General features: G+C 36.3%; 1 protein-coding gene and 1 pseudogene across 1 annotated transcript; both read left to right on the plus strand.

Moving 5' to 3' along the window:
• The first annotated feature begins 1,952 nt into the window (after positions 1-1,952).
• Positions 1,953-3,178, plus strand: LOC124829792 (bZIP transcription factor 53-like). The gene has a single exon (XM_047303362.2). It carries the CDS (start codon positions 2,450-2,452, stop codon positions 2,882-2,884), a length of 435 nt encoding a protein of 144 aa, XP_047159318.1. The 5' UTR covers positions 1,953-2,449; the 3' UTR covers positions 2,885-3,178.
• A 5,242-nt stretch (positions 3,179-8,420) lies between these two features.
• Positions 8,421-11,827, plus strand: LOC148198133 (uncharacterized; annotated as a pseudogene).
• The last annotated feature ends 5,133 nt before the right edge of the window (positions 11,828-16,960 follow it).

Genomic DNA, 16,960 nt, shown 5'->3' on the forward strand with positions numbered 1-16,960 from the left:
TAAATCAAAAAATGAAAAGATATTCCAAAAACATATTCAATATTATTTAATCATAAAATATAACATAAAAATAAAATTTACAGAATATATAAATATAAAATATTAACAAAAAACTATATAAAATATTAACCAAAATAAATTAAATATACTAACATAATATTTCATACATATATTTTTTAAACAAATTTAATACTATAAATAAATATCAAAAATACTAAATAATAAATAATATAAGGAAATACAATTTATAAATTTTAAACAAATTTAATTAAATATAATAAAAGAAAATAAAGTAATAAAAGAAACCCTAAAAACACAAGCAGTGTAGCTCCAAGTGCGGCCACTGTAAATCGCAAGTCGGAGTGCGGCTAGTCTCATATGTAGTTCCAAGTGCGGTTGCACGCAAAAGTGTCGAACGCCAACCACAAGTCCAATTGCGGTGACCCGTCAACCGCAGCTCCAAGTGAGGTTCTCATCCCTCCCTACCGTAGTTCCATGTGCGGCGGTGCCTGATCCGCAATTTCAAGTGCGGTTAAGGCCCCAATTTCTCTAATGACCTTAAGTAAATCTGTCCTTGAAGTTATCTCTTTGAAAAGAAGAATATCTACATTGTTGCACCAGAAGAACTTAAAAACAAATGAAGTTGGTGATGAGGGAGGAGGAGAGGAGTGCAGGAGGAAAAAAATGTGAGTTTGAAATGAAATGCGACAAGGAGAGGCAAGGAGGAGGAAGGGAGGAAAGGGTGTAGGGTTTACAAAATAATCTGAAATGCAGTAAGGCTGAACTCAATTAGAAAGATGTGTAGGGCTACTGCTTCAATTTAATCATTAAATGGGTCAGCTTTTTTAAAGTAAAATATTCTTTCTGAGAAGGGTAGAGTTGTAAATAAAAAAAAGAAAGGAGGTGTAGGATGATGTTGGTGAGGTGAAGGGAGAACCTCTCAAGTAAGTAAGGTTATTGTCAAATGAACCTAAAAAATTTAGGTGTGTCAAAGAATCATTACTCGATTGACTATAACGAGTAAGTAGTAAGTAGTCTATTTGAATTACATAATTTCGAAGTATATTTTAATAATTAAAAAAAACGGTGTATCAAGGTTAAGAGAATGTTCAACTCTACCAGCATTCATGACATAACATGAGACTTGCATGTTGAACATATTACCTTGAAAAAGTGTTTTTTTAACAACTTTTTTACAATTTTACGTGATAGTTTGTGATTGGTGTATTTCAAATATACAGACAAATAAAACTGTGATACATAGTCTATTGTCAAAAAATTGTTAAAAATAATTGTTAACATGGTCCGTTGCCTTAAAAGTATGAAATACATTAGATAATAAAAAATAAAAAATAATCAAATAAGTAAAGAAACATATCTATAAATTATAATTCATCTACTGTAAAGAATCACCGGTTTGTGAGTAAATTATCATTAACTGTATTATTTATTACATATATTAAATAACTAACTTGACCATTACAATAAATTTGTTAAAAAAAGTTTTCAATGTTATTGCATTGTTTTAAAAGTAATTGACTTTCGGTTAAGTAACGTAAAAATATATATCACAGTTTTTGTCTCTTTAGTGAAAATTGAAGTAATATTCACTAATTTTTTAAAATTTTGAAATCAAATATCTCTATTTCAAAAAGAAAATAATCATACAAGAAAGAAACTGAAATTACATTTTAATATTAATATTTTTTTTTAACTTAATAAAATTTCATTTCCATACTCATTTTATCTACCGCAACAAGCAGAAGAGGTAAAAGTTGGCACAGGATTTTAGGGTGGAACAAAGCTGTCGTCATTGCATGCGCAAGCGATGAGGCTCTCATTTCAGGCACCTCGAAATTGACATTCATTGAAATTTTCATTTTTTAATAATTAAACACTGCCAATCCTTCGTTTTTTTTTTCTATAAAAACTAACCTCACCTTCAATTATCACCTTCTTTATCATAACCCTTTTCACACATTTTTCTTCTGTCCCCTATTTTTCATTCGCCAACAACCTCTCCTTCCCCGGTTTTCCCCATTTCTTTGATATTGTCCTTTCTCGTTTCAGAAAATCAATTAGTCCCCCAGAAGCTGATCTGTTTCAGATCTAGGGTTTTCTTGCCCCGAATCAGGACTCGCTTGAGTTTCAATTCTGTTGTGAGAGCATAGGCCTTTTGCAAAACACACCAATGTTTTCCGAATTTTTATGACACAAGATATGCGTCGAATTCGTCTGTTGCACTCGTTCTCCGTTGTGTTTCTATACTGGTTCTATGTTTTCTCATGAACTCTCTCTCAAATCCGTGATTAATTAGATCCGTCTCCGTTGTTAATTACTGTTCTATTATTCCAATAATTAATTAGATCTGTAATCCCTATTTCCATTAGCTTTCATTTTTTTTTAATTTTGTTCTGTTATCAACTCAAATCACATCTCCTTGTCGGAAATGGCGTCGATTCAACGTTCGGCGACGAGCTCTGGATCTGAGGCAGGAGATCCGCAAATCGACGAGAGAAAGCGGAAGAGAATGCTGTCGAACCGCGAATCCGCGCGGCGATCGCGGATGAGGAAGCAGAAACAGCTGGAGGATTTGACCGATGAGGTTAGCAGATTGCAAGGCGCGAACAAGAAGCTTGTGGAGAACATAAAGGCCAAGGAAGAAGCGTGCGCTGAGACCGAATCAGCGAACAGCATTCTGAGGGCTCAGACCATGGAACTGACCGAACGATTACGCTTCTTGAACTCTATCCTTGAAATCGCTGAAGAGGTCGGAGGTTTATCGTTTGAGATTCCCGATATTCCAGATCCTCTCCTCAAGCCGTGGCAGATTCCTCATCCGACGCAACCGATTATGGCCACCGCAAATATGTTTCTGCGTTGATCCATTTCATCCCCGTGGGTTTTATTTTTATTAGTTTAATCAATTAATTAGGGTTATTAGTGTGGTAACCTTTGTCATGTGCATTATTAGTGTCTGTATTAGTGTTATGTGATGTTATGTGTTGTTTTGCGTCAAAATCGTGTGGTCCAGTATGCATTGGATTCCTGAGATGAACGTGAGGTACAGGGTGTAGATGGTTAGCAGCGCCAGTGTCCCTTGTCCTTTCCGCGACTTGTAATCATTTTTAATGGTGACTGTTTTATTTTATGATTAAAATGTTATCGCTTTATCTCAGCATTAGCGGTAAGGCGCTTGTTATTATCTAATAAAAAAATTATAATGCAAAGTACAGATTCTTAAAAAAAAGTAGAAATTTGTAATAATTATTTTAAAAAATATTTTGAAGAAAGTTCATTCATTCAATAGTTACTATAAATTTTGTTTTCACAATTGTTTAAAATAAAACTCGGAATATAATTTAATTCACACTGAACTTAAAAAGTTTTTTGAAATTAAGTATAAAGTAATTTAATTTTACAAAATATTTGTACCCGTTTTTATGTAGAATTTCGTCCTTAGATAGTCTCTTGCTTATTTATATGCTTTTATAATAAAAACATTGGCTTTATGATATAATCACGAAGCTAATAGCGCAATAATTATTTATTTCTAAATTTGGGACAACGTTATCCGTGTCACTAAATAATCGTTATTAAATTACTCACTTCATAAGAGGTGTGTGCCCTTTTTCAATTTTGTAAGTATTGCTGTTTAAATAATTTACTTATATTTATATTTTTTTTCCTTTGATTTAGAGCTGCCGATTTGGATAAATGTCCGCCACAATTTCATGTCATCTCAACTCAATGCATTATGAGACAACTTATCCAAAAAAACGACGGGACAATGAATAGAACGGGTCAGATTAGACTTGGGGTTGATCTTGATTGTGGTTAGTACTTTATAAACTTATGGACTTTGTACGTACACGTTAAGTAATATGATGAAGTTGAAGGCAAAATAACTTGAAATTCAAACTTTGAATTTTCCAATACATACAATCGTCTTTCTATTTCTTGTATTGATAGTAAGACATCTGTCAAGTTTCCTTTATCAAAATTTGTTGAATGATATGTTATTCATCTCTTGAATTTCTGCAATTTTTTTATCCTGGCAGCATTTATGGTAGTTTTCATGTTCATTAATTTTGTAATTAGTGCAAATGTTGTAGTTCTTTTTCTCTTTGTTATATTTTTAGAAAGAATTCATGTTAGTAGGAAGACAACTCATAATGGTGCATCATTTTCTACATTTTTAATATATTATCTTTGAATTAAATGAGAATGAATATTATTCCTTATTAAAAAAATTGTTATACTTTAAATAGTTTTTATGTATATATTGATCTAGTCATTTAAGTTGATTATTCAATTATTGCTACGCACGTTTTAAAATAAAATCAAATTATTTGTCTTCTTTTCTAATAAAACTATATCATTTGTTTTCCTTCTTAATCACATATGTAATATAACATTGCAATGACTTTTAAACTTTTCGACATCAAAACGAGTTGTTTATAATCAAAGTTTCACTTAATTCGTTGTCCTCTCATCTAGATTATCCTAAAATTATTGTAATTTCTGAGTATTCTAAATGAAAAAAAAAATATCTTAATTGACCATCACTACTAATTAGATCCATTTATATTTTGATCTTTCCTTAATTATATTTTTCAACCCAATTTAGGTAGAAGAGTGCAAAAATTGTGTTTCAATATCATTATTGCAAGTAGTTTGTGGCCCATTTAGAACTAATGAGAGGTTTATCAAATATTGTTTCATTGAAAGGAAAAAATGAGATTTTTTTATGGAAGGCATTTAGTATTGGTAATGATGTGAGACTGGTTTATCATTTACACAATTTATATTCTACAAGGACATACTCTCGATATTGGAGATTCTATTATGACTTTCGTGCAATATCTAACAAAAAGAACAATGTTAATAAAATCTAATAAAAAAACATTTTTTTAAAGTTGTTGGAACTAATTCGTAAATATTTTTTTATTTAAATATTTTGGTGTCGGAATTTTATATATAAAGAAATGTAAGAACTAAACTTGTATTTTAACAATTTTATATTCCAAGATTCCACTTGCAGCAAAATTATTAAGGAACTGGTTCGGAGATTGTGTATAGGGAAGGTGTTGGTTATTGATTGTACGACTAAGCCTATAGTTGATAAGTGTGAAAAAACAGATGTTTTGACACTTATAAAGGATCTCAATTTTGTAATTATTCATGTTATTACTCAGTGAAAAGTCGTAATAGGAAGTAGATTGTGTTGTAAATTATTGTTCAGGAAAAGTTGTACAAAAGTGAAATTGTCAGCCAATTCTCGCATAGCATAAGCAAAATTCGCAGAGCCAGGAGAATACATTCGCACAGCGCACCACCATTGGTTCGCTGAGCGAATCATGCCAGTTTGGAGATTTCAAGTCTTGAATTCGCACAGCGCATCAGAGGTTGTGCGCTTAGCGAGTTGGTGCAGTTGAGTGCTGAATTAATTTTAATTCGCACAGCGAATCTGCTTCTGTGCGCTGAGCGAATGGAGCAGTTTTATGAGAAATAAACTGTCTCTTAAAAGACGTGCTTTGAGGGATAGAAAAGAGGACTGGAAAATAGATTTTTGGGGGAAGAACTGCTCTGGAGAACAAGGAGACCATCAAGAGACCTCTCTGAAGACATCAAGACTGCACATCATGCAAGGAATTGCAGAAATGAGTATGTTTGTGATGTCTAGGATAGGCTAAACTTTTATTCGTTGGAATTGACTGTAATGGCTGACATTTGATGTAATCTTTCCTGTTCAATATAAATTGTGTTCGTATGCTTTTCTTGTTTACTTTTTATTTTATTTTACGGAAGTAAAATAAACTTGTTTTTATATTTAAATTGTACTGGGAAGTAAATTTGAGTATTAACGCAAGAAAAGCAACCAGAAGGAAAGATGCTAGGAATAGTTTCAATTCTCCTGGTCATCAATAACATCGTTCTTAATGCAAAGTTTATGTTTACTTACTTAAGGAATTAAGAATTGAACATAATTCTTTAGAACTTGTTTTAAGGAATTAAACCAAGATACTGTGATGTTGATGTGTGAACGCAAGTTATATTGCTCAGATTAGTCACTGTAATGTGGTCATGAAGTCAATTCCAATGAAGCTTTCTTTAAATTTTAATTTCAATTTTAAATTGTCATCTAGCTTGAAACTGTTAATTCACCTATATTTTGTTGTTCAATTGATTTTGATAAATAAATTTTAATTGAATAACGTAACACAAATTCCCTGAGGAGAACGATACTTTATTTATCACTGTATTACTTGTAACGATTTGGTATACTTGCCAAAAAGTTATCAAGTTTTTGGCGCCGCTGCCGGGGAATTTGATTGTTTTGTTATTTCAATTAGTTGTTTATCAATTTCAATTTTGTTCCTATCTCTGTAAATTCATTGTTTTAGTTTTCTGTGTATCTGTATATATTGTGTTTTGTTCCTGTTGTTATTTCTTGGGTTTGTCATTGGAGATTTTTGTTCTGCATGCCACGCAGAACAAAATCTGAGGATTTATTGTTTGATTCTGAGATTGAAAGGACAGCCCGTAGAAATAATAGTAGGCGTAGAAAAGAAAATAAAAAAAAAGAAGCTAGAGAATCCAGCTTGTCTTCAAACGCTTATTCTTCATCTGACCGAGAGGGTAAAAAGATGGAGGAAAACGAGGATAATGAACAAAGAAGGCGTACGTTGGAAGATTATGCTTCAGTGACTGTACCTACATCTTTCAACAGTATAGCCAAACCTGTGATAATTGCGGCTAACATGGAAATGAAGCCAGCATTGATACATCTTGTTCAAAGTAATCAGTTTTCAGGATTGTCACACGAAAATCCCTATGATCATCTGGCAACTTTTAATGAATATTGCAACACTGTGAAAATGTTGAATGTGTCAGAGGATGCAATCAGACTTAGTCTTTTTCCATTTTCCTTGGCAGGCAATGCCAAGAAATGGTTAAATTCTTTTCCTGAGAGAAGTCTGACAGGTTGGGATGAAGTTGTGTCAAAGTTTTTGCAGAAATATTTCCCTCAATCAAAAATAAACAAAGGCAAGCAAGAAATATCCTCTTTCCAGCAGGAACCTGAAGAGACTTTGAGTCAGACATGGGATAGGTTTAAGGGATTGTTAAGAAAGACTCCCATACATGGATTTGATGTCCCCACTCAATTGAACCTGTTCTTAGGAGGGTTAAAATCTCACACAAAATTGATGCTAGATGCCTCCGCAGGAGGTAACATTAGGTGGAAGACACCTGATGAAGCTCATGAAATTATTGAAAATATGGCATCTAGTGACAATGATATTCAATGTGAGAGAGGACAAAATCAAAAGAAGGGAATGTTTGAGTTGCAATCCCAAGATGCCTTATTAGCCCAAAATAAAATTATGACTCAACAGCTTGAGTCTCTGATGAAAAAGGTATCACAATTACAGATTCAAAATGTATCACAGGCACAACATACTGTGCAAGGGTGTGAACTGTGTGGTGGAGAGCACCAAAATGGACAGTGTGCTATACTTACCAATGCTAAGGAAGAGGTCAATTATATGGGAAATCAAGGCCGTTCTGGTAATAATGGAAATTATAATCAAGGATGGGGACCTCATCCTAGCATGGGTCAGGCTAGTTCCAGTAGACCACCTCCACAGTTTCAACAACAACCCACTCTTTCTGATAGGACATCAAAACTGGAAGAAACTCTTCAACAATTTATGCAGATGTCCATATCAAATCAAAAGAGCACAGATGCATCTCTAAGAAATTTAGAAGTTCAAATGGGTCAGTTGGCCAAGAAATTAGAAGAGAAGCCTGTAAATACATTTGGAGCTAACACTGAACCAAATCCAAAAGAGCACTGTAAAGCTATAACAACAAGGAGTGGTAAAGTGTTAGAAAGTGTAGTTGTGAGGAAAGAGGATCAGGAGGAAAAGTTAAATGAGGAACAGAAAGATAAAGAAGAAGAAGTGGAAGAGCAGAAAGATGAAAATAAAAAAATTGAAGAGAGCCAAAAAGGAAAACAGATTGTGAATTCTTTACCGTACCCAAAGACATATTCTAGAAAGGAAAAAGAAAGTCAATTTTCTAGATTTATGGCTCTCTTCAACAAGCTGGAAATTACAATTCCCTTTTCTGAAGCACTTCAACAAATGCCCTCTTATGCTAGATTCATGAAAGATCTGTTGACCAAGAAGAGAAAGTATATTGAGGAAGAAACAATAGAGGTGCAAGGGAACTGTAGTGCCATCATCCAAAAACTTCTACCACCAAAATTCAAAGACCCTGGAAGTTTTACTATTCCATGTACAATTGGAAAACTCCCTGTTGGAAAAGCATTGATAGACTTAGGAGCAAGCATTAATTTGATGCCTTTGTCTATGTTAAAGAAAATAGGAGACATGGAAGTAAAACCAACAAGGATGACTCTACAATTGGCAGATAGGTCTTTAAAATACCCATATGGAGTTATTGAAGACGTACTGGTAAAAGTTGATAAGTTTACTTTTCCAGTAGATTTTGTTATTCTTGACATGGAGGAGGATACTGAAGTCCCTCTTATATTGGGTAGACCTTTTATGAAAACTGCTAGAGTCATAATTGATGTTGATGATGGTCATTTGAAGGTGAGGCTACATGATGAAACAGTAACTTTTAATGTTGTGGAGGCTATGCAACATTCAAAAGATAAAGGGAACTGTTTCAAAGTTGAAGTACTGGATGATGTAATTGAGACTGTAAAAAATTAGATGTATGTGAAATCTCCTTTAGAGCGTGTATTGGTTGATGCTTGTGAAGAGCTGACTGTTGAAGAAGAATCTGAAGTGGAGGAGATTTCACAAAATCTAGAAAAATTAAAAGAAGAGAATTCCACTGATGTGAGAGTGGAAAAATTGGAAAAGGCTGACTTGGATGATCACGAAAAAATGGAATTAAAAATGCTACCTGATCATCTCAAGTATGTGTTTTTAGAAGAAAATTCTAAGAAGCCTGTGATCATAAGTAATTCTCTATCAAACAGTGAGGAGGAAAAATTAGTGAAAATTTTGACAGAGAATAAAAAGGCAATAGGTTGGCACATCTCTGATTTGAAAGGCATAAGTCCAACCTACTGCATGCATAAGATCATGATGGAACAGGATTATAAGCCCATAGCACAACCACAGAGAAGGTTGAATCCTAATTTGAAAGAGGTGGTGAGAAAGGAAGTGCTTAAATTGCTTGAAGCAGGAATGATTTATCCTATCTCAGATAGTGCTTGGGTGAGTCCTGTGCATGTTGTTCCAAAGAAAGGAGGTATGACTGTAGTGCAGAATGAGAAAAATGAATTAATTCCTACAAGAACAGTCACAGGGTGGCGAATGTGCATTGATTATAGAAAATTAAATCAAGCCACCAGGAAAGACCATTTTCCTCTCCCTTTCATGGATCAAATGTTGGAAAGACTAGCAGGACAAGCTTATTATTGTTTCCTGGATGGGTATTCAGGATACAATCAAATAGTAGTGAATCCAGAGGACCAAGAAAAGACCGCTTTCACTTGTCCCTTTGGTGTGTTCGCATACCGAAGGATGCCTTTTGGTCTTTGTAATGCTCCTGCTACATTCCAACGTTGCATGCTAGCCATTTTTGCTGATTTGGTAGAGAATTGCATTGAAGTCTTCATGGATGATTTTTCAGTTTTTGGAAAATCATATGATTTATGCCTAGAGAACCTGGATGTAGTTTTGAAGAGATGCATTGCCACGAACCTTGTTCTAAATTGGGAAAAATGTCACTTTATGGTTCGTGAGGGAATTGTCTTAGGACATAAGATCTCATCCAGGGGAATAGGTGTGGATCAAGCAAAAGTTGATGTGATTAAAAAGTTACCGCCTCCTATGAATGTCAAAGGGGTAAGGAGCTTTCTTGGACATGTTGGTTTTTACAGGAGATTCATAAAAGATTTCTCCAAGATAGCTAACCCCTTTGTAATCTGCTTGTGAAGGACACTCCATTTGAATTTGATGGGGAGTGTCAGAAAGCTTTTGAAATCTTGAAAGAGAAGTTGATATCAGCCCCTGTTGTAGTCGCACCAAACTGGACTCAAAATTTTGAGTTAATGTGCGATGCTAGTGATTATGCTATTGGGGCTGTTTTGGGACAGAGACGTGGCAAGATTTTTCATGTTATTCATTATGCCAGCAAAGTTCTGAATGGGGCACAATTGAATTATGCCACCACTGAAAAGGAATTTTTGGCAATAGTGTATGCTCTTGAAAAGTTTAGACCTTATTTGATAGGGTCTAAGGTTATCATATACACTGACCATTCAGCCATCAAATATTTACTGGCAAAATCTGACTCAAAGCCACGTCTCATAAGATGGGTTTTATTGTTACAGGAATTTGATTTGGAAATCAAAGATAAGAAGGGGAGTGAGAATGTGATTGCTGATCATTTGTCTCGCCTTCTTAACTCTGAAGTGACTGATAAAGAGGGAGAAATAAAGGGAGAGTTCATTGATGAGCGTCTGATGCTCATACAACAGAGGCCATGGTTTGCAGATATGGCTAATTTTAAGGCTGCAGGGATTCTCCCTGATGACTTGACTTGGCAGCAGAAGAAGAAGTTTATTCATGATTCCAAAGAATATCTTTGGGATGATCCTTATCTCTTCAAACTGGGTGCTGACCACTTACTTAGGCGGTGTGTTACAGCAGAGGAAGCTGCTGGAATCCTATGGCATTGTCATAATTCGCCATATGGAGGTCACTTTAATGGAGAAAGGACCGCCGCCAAAGTGCTTCAATCTGGTTTCTTTTGGCCTACCTTGTTCAAAGATGCACATGCTCATGCTAGAGGGTGTGACAGATGCCAAAGAACAGGAAGCATATCAAAAAGACACGAGATGCCACTGCAGGCAATTTTAGAAGTTGAAATATTTGATTGTTGGGGAATGGACTTTATGGGACCACTACCTTCTTCCTACAACAACGAATATATTTTAGTAGCAGTGGATTATGTCAGTAAGTGGGTGGAAGCTGCAGCATGCCAGAAGAATGATGCCAAGACTGTTGTTAAATTTCTCAAGAGGCAAATCTTCTGTAGATTTGGTGTACCTAGGATCCTCATAAGTGATGGAGGATCACATTTCTGTAACTCCCAGTTGGCCAAGGTCTTGAAACATTATGATGTGAGGCATAGAATTGCTTCACCGTATCATCCACAGACCAATGGTCAAGCTGAAGTCTCCAACAGGGAGATAAAAAGAATCCTGGAAAAGACAGTATCATCTTCAAGAAAGGATTGGGCAGCAAAATTAGATGATGTCCTGTGGGCTTATAGGACTGCCTTGAAGACTCCTATAGGGCTAACACCTTACCAATTAGTCTATGGCAAGTCATGCCATCTCCCTGTTGAGATGGAACATAAAGCATACTGGGCTTTAAAATTTCTTAACTTTGATGATTCTTTGTGTGCAGGTAAAAGAAAGCTTCAATTGCAAGAGCTGGAGGAAATGAGGTTGACTGCCTATGATTCATCAAGAAAATACAAAGAAAGGATCAAGGTCTACCATGACAAGAAGCTGATCAAGAGAGATTTTCAACCTGGACAACAGGTATTGTTGTTTAATTCAAGATTCAAATTGTTTCCAGGTAAGTTAAAATCTAAATGGTCTGGTCCCTTTGTGATAAAGGCAGTCAAGCCTTATGGTGCTATTGAACTAATGGATCCAAATTCTGAGAATTCAAATAGAAGCTGGATTGTTAATGGCCAAAGATTGAAACCTTATTTGGGTGGTGAGGTTAAACGCCTCACCACAATTATTAAATTGTCTGAGCCATGAGATTCTGGGTCAAGCTAGTGACGTTAAAGAAGCGCTTGCTAGGAGGCACCCTAGCCCAGGTTTGTATATATATGTGTTTGTTGATTGTGTTTCTGTAATGGTTACGTTTGAGTGTGGAGAGGAAGTGCTAAGATGTTTGGGAATGAGTTCTGACGCTCTATTCGCACAGCGCACAGCTGAGGTGCGCTCTGCGACTAGATGATTTTATAACGCAGTGATTTATTCGCACAGCGAATTTTATGCGCTCTGCGAGAGAGAAAAAGAAATTGTTTTGAAATTGAAGTTCGCATAGCGATTGCATTCGCTTTGCGATTTAAAAGTTTAATTTTTCTCTTTGCGGAAGTACTCGCATAGCGCATGTGATAAGCAAGGCGAATAAAATCACCAGAGCAACTTGAGCATTTAATTCGCATAGCGCACACTTTGCGCTATGCTACCCAAAGTTGGGGGTGAGCTCTGTCAAAATTCGCACAGCGAAATGATGCGCAGAGCGAATTAAAAGAGAGGTGTTTGAGTTACGTTTTAATTCGCATAGCGCATAGCTGAAGTGCGCTCTGCGAATTTGTTAAAAAAAAAAAAATAAAAATAAAAATAAAAAAAAAAAAATAAAAAAATAAAAATAAAAAAAAAATAAATAAATAAAAAAAAAAAAAATTTAGTCGCACAGCGCACAGCTGAGGTGCGCTATGCGACTAAACATAAAAATTCAAAAAAATAAAAAAATAATAAAATATTCCAAGGTGCAGAAAACGAGAGAAATTCGCACAGCGCACAGCTGTGGTGCGCTATGCGAATTGACTCGTTCAGTTATTTTTTTTTAAAAAACCTACTTCTTCCCCATTTCATTTTACCATTCTTCATTTTCCCTTGCCACCATTCTCTTCCATTTTCGCACAGCGAACGTACCTTCCTCTCTGCAAATTTCTCCACTTTATCTCCATTGCCACCATTTCAGTTTCTGCCTTGCTTCAAGTGCCTCTTCACTCTCTGATCCTGTTCAAATAATCTTGGTCACTCTCACAGGTTTCATTTTCTACTCTCCATTTGCTTCTCTGTTTTTAATGTTCATAGGAGTATAATAGGAGTTTTGGTCTGATTGGAATGCTCTCTTGAACCACTGTGTGCATATACACTTTCAAGCCTTATCTGTTTATGCATATCCATGACTGTCATTTGATCTGATGGATGTCCTCTGCGCTGTCTCTCGCTAGGCGACAGATTCGCATAGCGAATTCGAGGTCTGGTTTTCTGAACATGAAATTCGCCTAGCGAGAAAGTCGCACAGCGAATTATAGGTTTTATTGCTGATATGAAATTCGCACAGCGACTCTGGTCGCATAGCGAATATTCCCAGAGAGTGGACACCTATTTCGCCTTTTTCGCATAGCGACCAGTGTCGCATAGCGAATTGATCTTGACAGTAGGCACCGAATTTGCAAATTCGCATAGCGCACAGTGGCGCATAGCGAATTCCATCTGGCAGCATCTGTGTTTTGATTAATTCACTTGCTCTGACCCATTTTCCACAATTGTTTGTACTGTCCATTAATTCTTGCAGATGGCACCTCCCAAGAGCACACAAGAAAAGAAGAGGAAGACCACCCGAGGGTCTTCTTCTAGATCCCAACCTTCAGAAGCCCAAGAGGAGCACCTTGTCCTGAACTATGATCAGGACCGTTTTATATCAGAGGCACATTCTGATAGGTTTCATCAGATTATCATGGGCAGGGCATTATTACCTGAGAGGAGGGTTGAATTGAAACCTGGAGAGTATGACCATATCCAGGAAGAACTGAAGAAGAGAAGATGGAACTTTGTTTTAGCCAGCCTTCCAGATGAGATTGATGAAGTCTTGGTTAAAGAATTTTATGCAAATGCTTGGGAACCTGACCACTCTCAGCCTCACTCTAGAGTTTCAAAAGTGAGAGGCAAGCTCGTACGCTATGATCGCAGATCAATGAACAGGATTCTGAATACACTGATGTTTCAGCCGTGCCCTCTAGGTGCTTTTATGTCTGCCTATCCTGATCATGACCTTATTGCCTCCACTTTATGCCTTCCCGGATATGGCTATCAGCTTGGCACTAGTGGGACACCAGTGAGAATATTAAGGAAACATTTGAATTCACTGGCCACTATCTGGAGTCTCTTCACATTCACCAACATTTGTCCCAATTCTCATACTTCCGACATCAATCTGGAAAGATCTTATATGGTATATGGAATTATGACAGGGATTGACATGGATGTGGGAGCTTATATCTCTCAAGAAATGGCACTGATTGCTGATAATGATACATGTAAGCTTGGATTTCCTGCCCTGGTGACAGCATTGTGCAAGGCCAGTGGAGTACCTGGAGTTTCTGATATCACTTTGAAACTTCAACCCCCTCTCAACAAGAAATTCTTTGATAGAAATTGCAGCAGCAGGGACGACTTCTCTGCTATGAATGCCCCTCCTCCAGTTCCTCCGCCACGCAGGAATGTTAGAGCGGCCAGACCACCTGTAGCGCCGTCTGTTCCTTCACCTGATCTTTTCACTCGCTACATGCAGCAGAGTCTGGCTCGTCAGGACGATATCCGCGACTGGTGCACTAGTATGAGGCAGGGTCAGGTGTCCTTACAGGAGAGCATGTATCATTTGTCCTTGGGCATCCCTGATTTTCCTCCAGATTCACTGATGACTGGAGACCAGTTTGCAGCGCAGATTCCATGGCCTGAGGGCAGGCCAGAGTCTAGGTGGGGGAGTGCCTTTCCAGGAGCACCAGAGCCAGAGTTAGATGAGCAGGAGGACATGATGGCAGGTGATGGTGATGAGGAAGAAGAGGAGCCAGATCCCAGATGGGTACAGCAGAGTTATCATTCGCAGGAGAGCCAGTGGAGATCCAGGCCAGATGCGTCCTGGTAGAGTGCTGATGGACAGATGTTATTGATGTGTTATTTATGTTTTTGTTATGTTGTTTTTAGATGTTTCAGTTTAGATGTTATTGTGGAACTCAGTTTATTTGTGATGTTGGTTGTGGTTGTAAAGACTTTGAGGTTTTGATTTAATGACTATGCATTGTCTGATTAAGTTATGTGATTCCTGATGATGATGACATGTATGTTTGTGGTTACTGTGCTTCAAAATTTTTATCTGTGTGTATGAATATGACCAGATTTGTGAGTGTTGAGCACATATACTGATTGAGAGATATTGAATTGTCTGGATATGAACTTGGATTTTGCATGAGTTTGATTCTATGTACACACTCTTTTTGGTTAAGGATGAAAAAGGCCCTGTTTAGTATTGATTATATAGCTACTTGGCCAGATAGCCAACCTTTAGACACTGTGATACATTTGTGAACCCTTTTGAGCCTTGAGAATTTTTTCCTTCCACCTTGAGCCTATTAGATGATATCCTACCTTACACCTTAGAAGAGAACATGTATTATGCTTTAAAAGAGGTTAAGGTTGAATTCAAATTGGTGGGAAGAAAAGATCAATAAAATAAAAAAAAAAAAAAAAAAAGCTCAAAATGAAAAAGAAGGTTGAGCTGTGAAAGAAAATGGTATGTGATGAATGATATATTTTGGGATTTGAGTACTGGATTGGGAATTGAAATTGTTCTCTTCTTAATAGGTGTCTTTGAATCCAAGAAAAACCATGATTCTTTTTCTAGCCAAGCCAAGCCTTAACCTGAAAAGACCTTTTGACTTAACCAATAGTGTGTGAAGTGTGTGAATCAAATGAAATGCAAAAGCTGATGAAGTTCTATGACAATTCTGCTGTGAGGACAAACACTGTGAGTGGTGAGACTGATAAATGCTGATCTGGTTTTACATATTCTATACACAGGTGAATTTTTGAGTATTGTACTGTGTCATACCTGTTTGAATCTTTAGGAATGCATGTGATTTGTCTGATGTGTAAAGTCATTCTATCAAAACGTCAAAGGTGTTATGTGTTGTTCATATGTTTCTGTTATTTCCTGAGGGCATGAAATAGTTCAAGTTTGGGGGAGTTGATAAGTGTGAAAAAACAGATGTTTTGACACTTATAAAGGATCTCAATTTTGTAATTATTCATGTTATTACTCAGTGAAAAGTCGTAATAGGAAGTAGATTGTGTTGTAAATTATTGTTCAGGAAAAGTTGTACAAAAGTGAAATTGTCAGCCAATTCTCGCATAGCATAAGCAAAATTCGCAGAGCCAGGAGAATACATTCGCACAGCGCACCACCATTGGTTCGCTGAGCGAATCATGCCAGTTTGGAGATTTCAAGTCTTGAATTCGCACAGCGCATCAGAGGTTGTGCGCTTAGCGAGTTGGTGCAGTTGAGTGCTGAATTAATTTTAATTCGCACAGCGAATCTGCTTCTGTGCGCTGAGCGAATGGAGCAGTTTTATGAGAAATAAACTGTCTCTTAAAAGACGTGCTTTGAGGGATAGAAAAGAGGACTGGAAAATAGATTTTTGGGGGAAGAACTGCTCTGGAGAACAAGGAGACCATCAAGAGACCTCTCTGAAGACATCAAGACTGCACATCATGCAAGGAATTGCAGAAATGAGTATGTTTGTGATGTCTAGGATAGGCTAAACTTTTATTCGTTGGAATTGACTGTAATGGCTGACATTTGATGTAATCTTTCCTGTTCAATATAAATTGTGTTCGTATGCTTTTCTTGTTTACTTTTTATTTTATTTTACGGAAGTAAAATAAACTTGTTTTTATATTTAAATTGTACTGGGAAGTAAATTTGAGTATTAACGCAAGAAAAGCAACCAGAAGGAAAGATGCTAGGAATAGTTTCAATTCTCCTGGTCATCAATAACATCGTTCTTAATGCAAAGTTTATGTTTACTTACTTAAGGAATTAAGAATTGAACATAATTCTTTAGAACTTGTTTTAAGGAATTAAACCAAGATACTGTGATGTTGATGTGTGAACGCAAGTTATATTGCTCAGATTAGTCACTGTAATGTGGTCATGAAGTCAATTCCAATGAAGCTTTCTTTAAATTTTAATTTCAATTTTAAATTGTCATCTAGCTTGAAACTGTTAATTCACCTATATTTTGTTGTTCAATTGATTTTGATAAATAAATTTTAATTGAATAACGTAACACAAATTCCCTGAGGAGAACGATA

The sequence above is a fragment of the Vigna umbellata genome, chromosome 5, assembly GCF_029865625.1.
Source record: "Vigna umbellata cultivar VRB3 chromosome 5, Vumbellata_1.0, whole genome shotgun sequence".
NCBI lineage: Eukaryota > Viridiplantae > Streptophyta > Magnoliopsida > Fabales > Fabaceae > Vigna > Vigna umbellata.

What these genes read in the sequence shown, in the direction of transcription:
- LOC124829792 (XM_047303362.2), top strand. Translation starts at nt 2,450, where the DNA reads ATGGCGTCGATTCAACGTTCGGCGACGAGCTCTGGATCTGAGGCAGGA.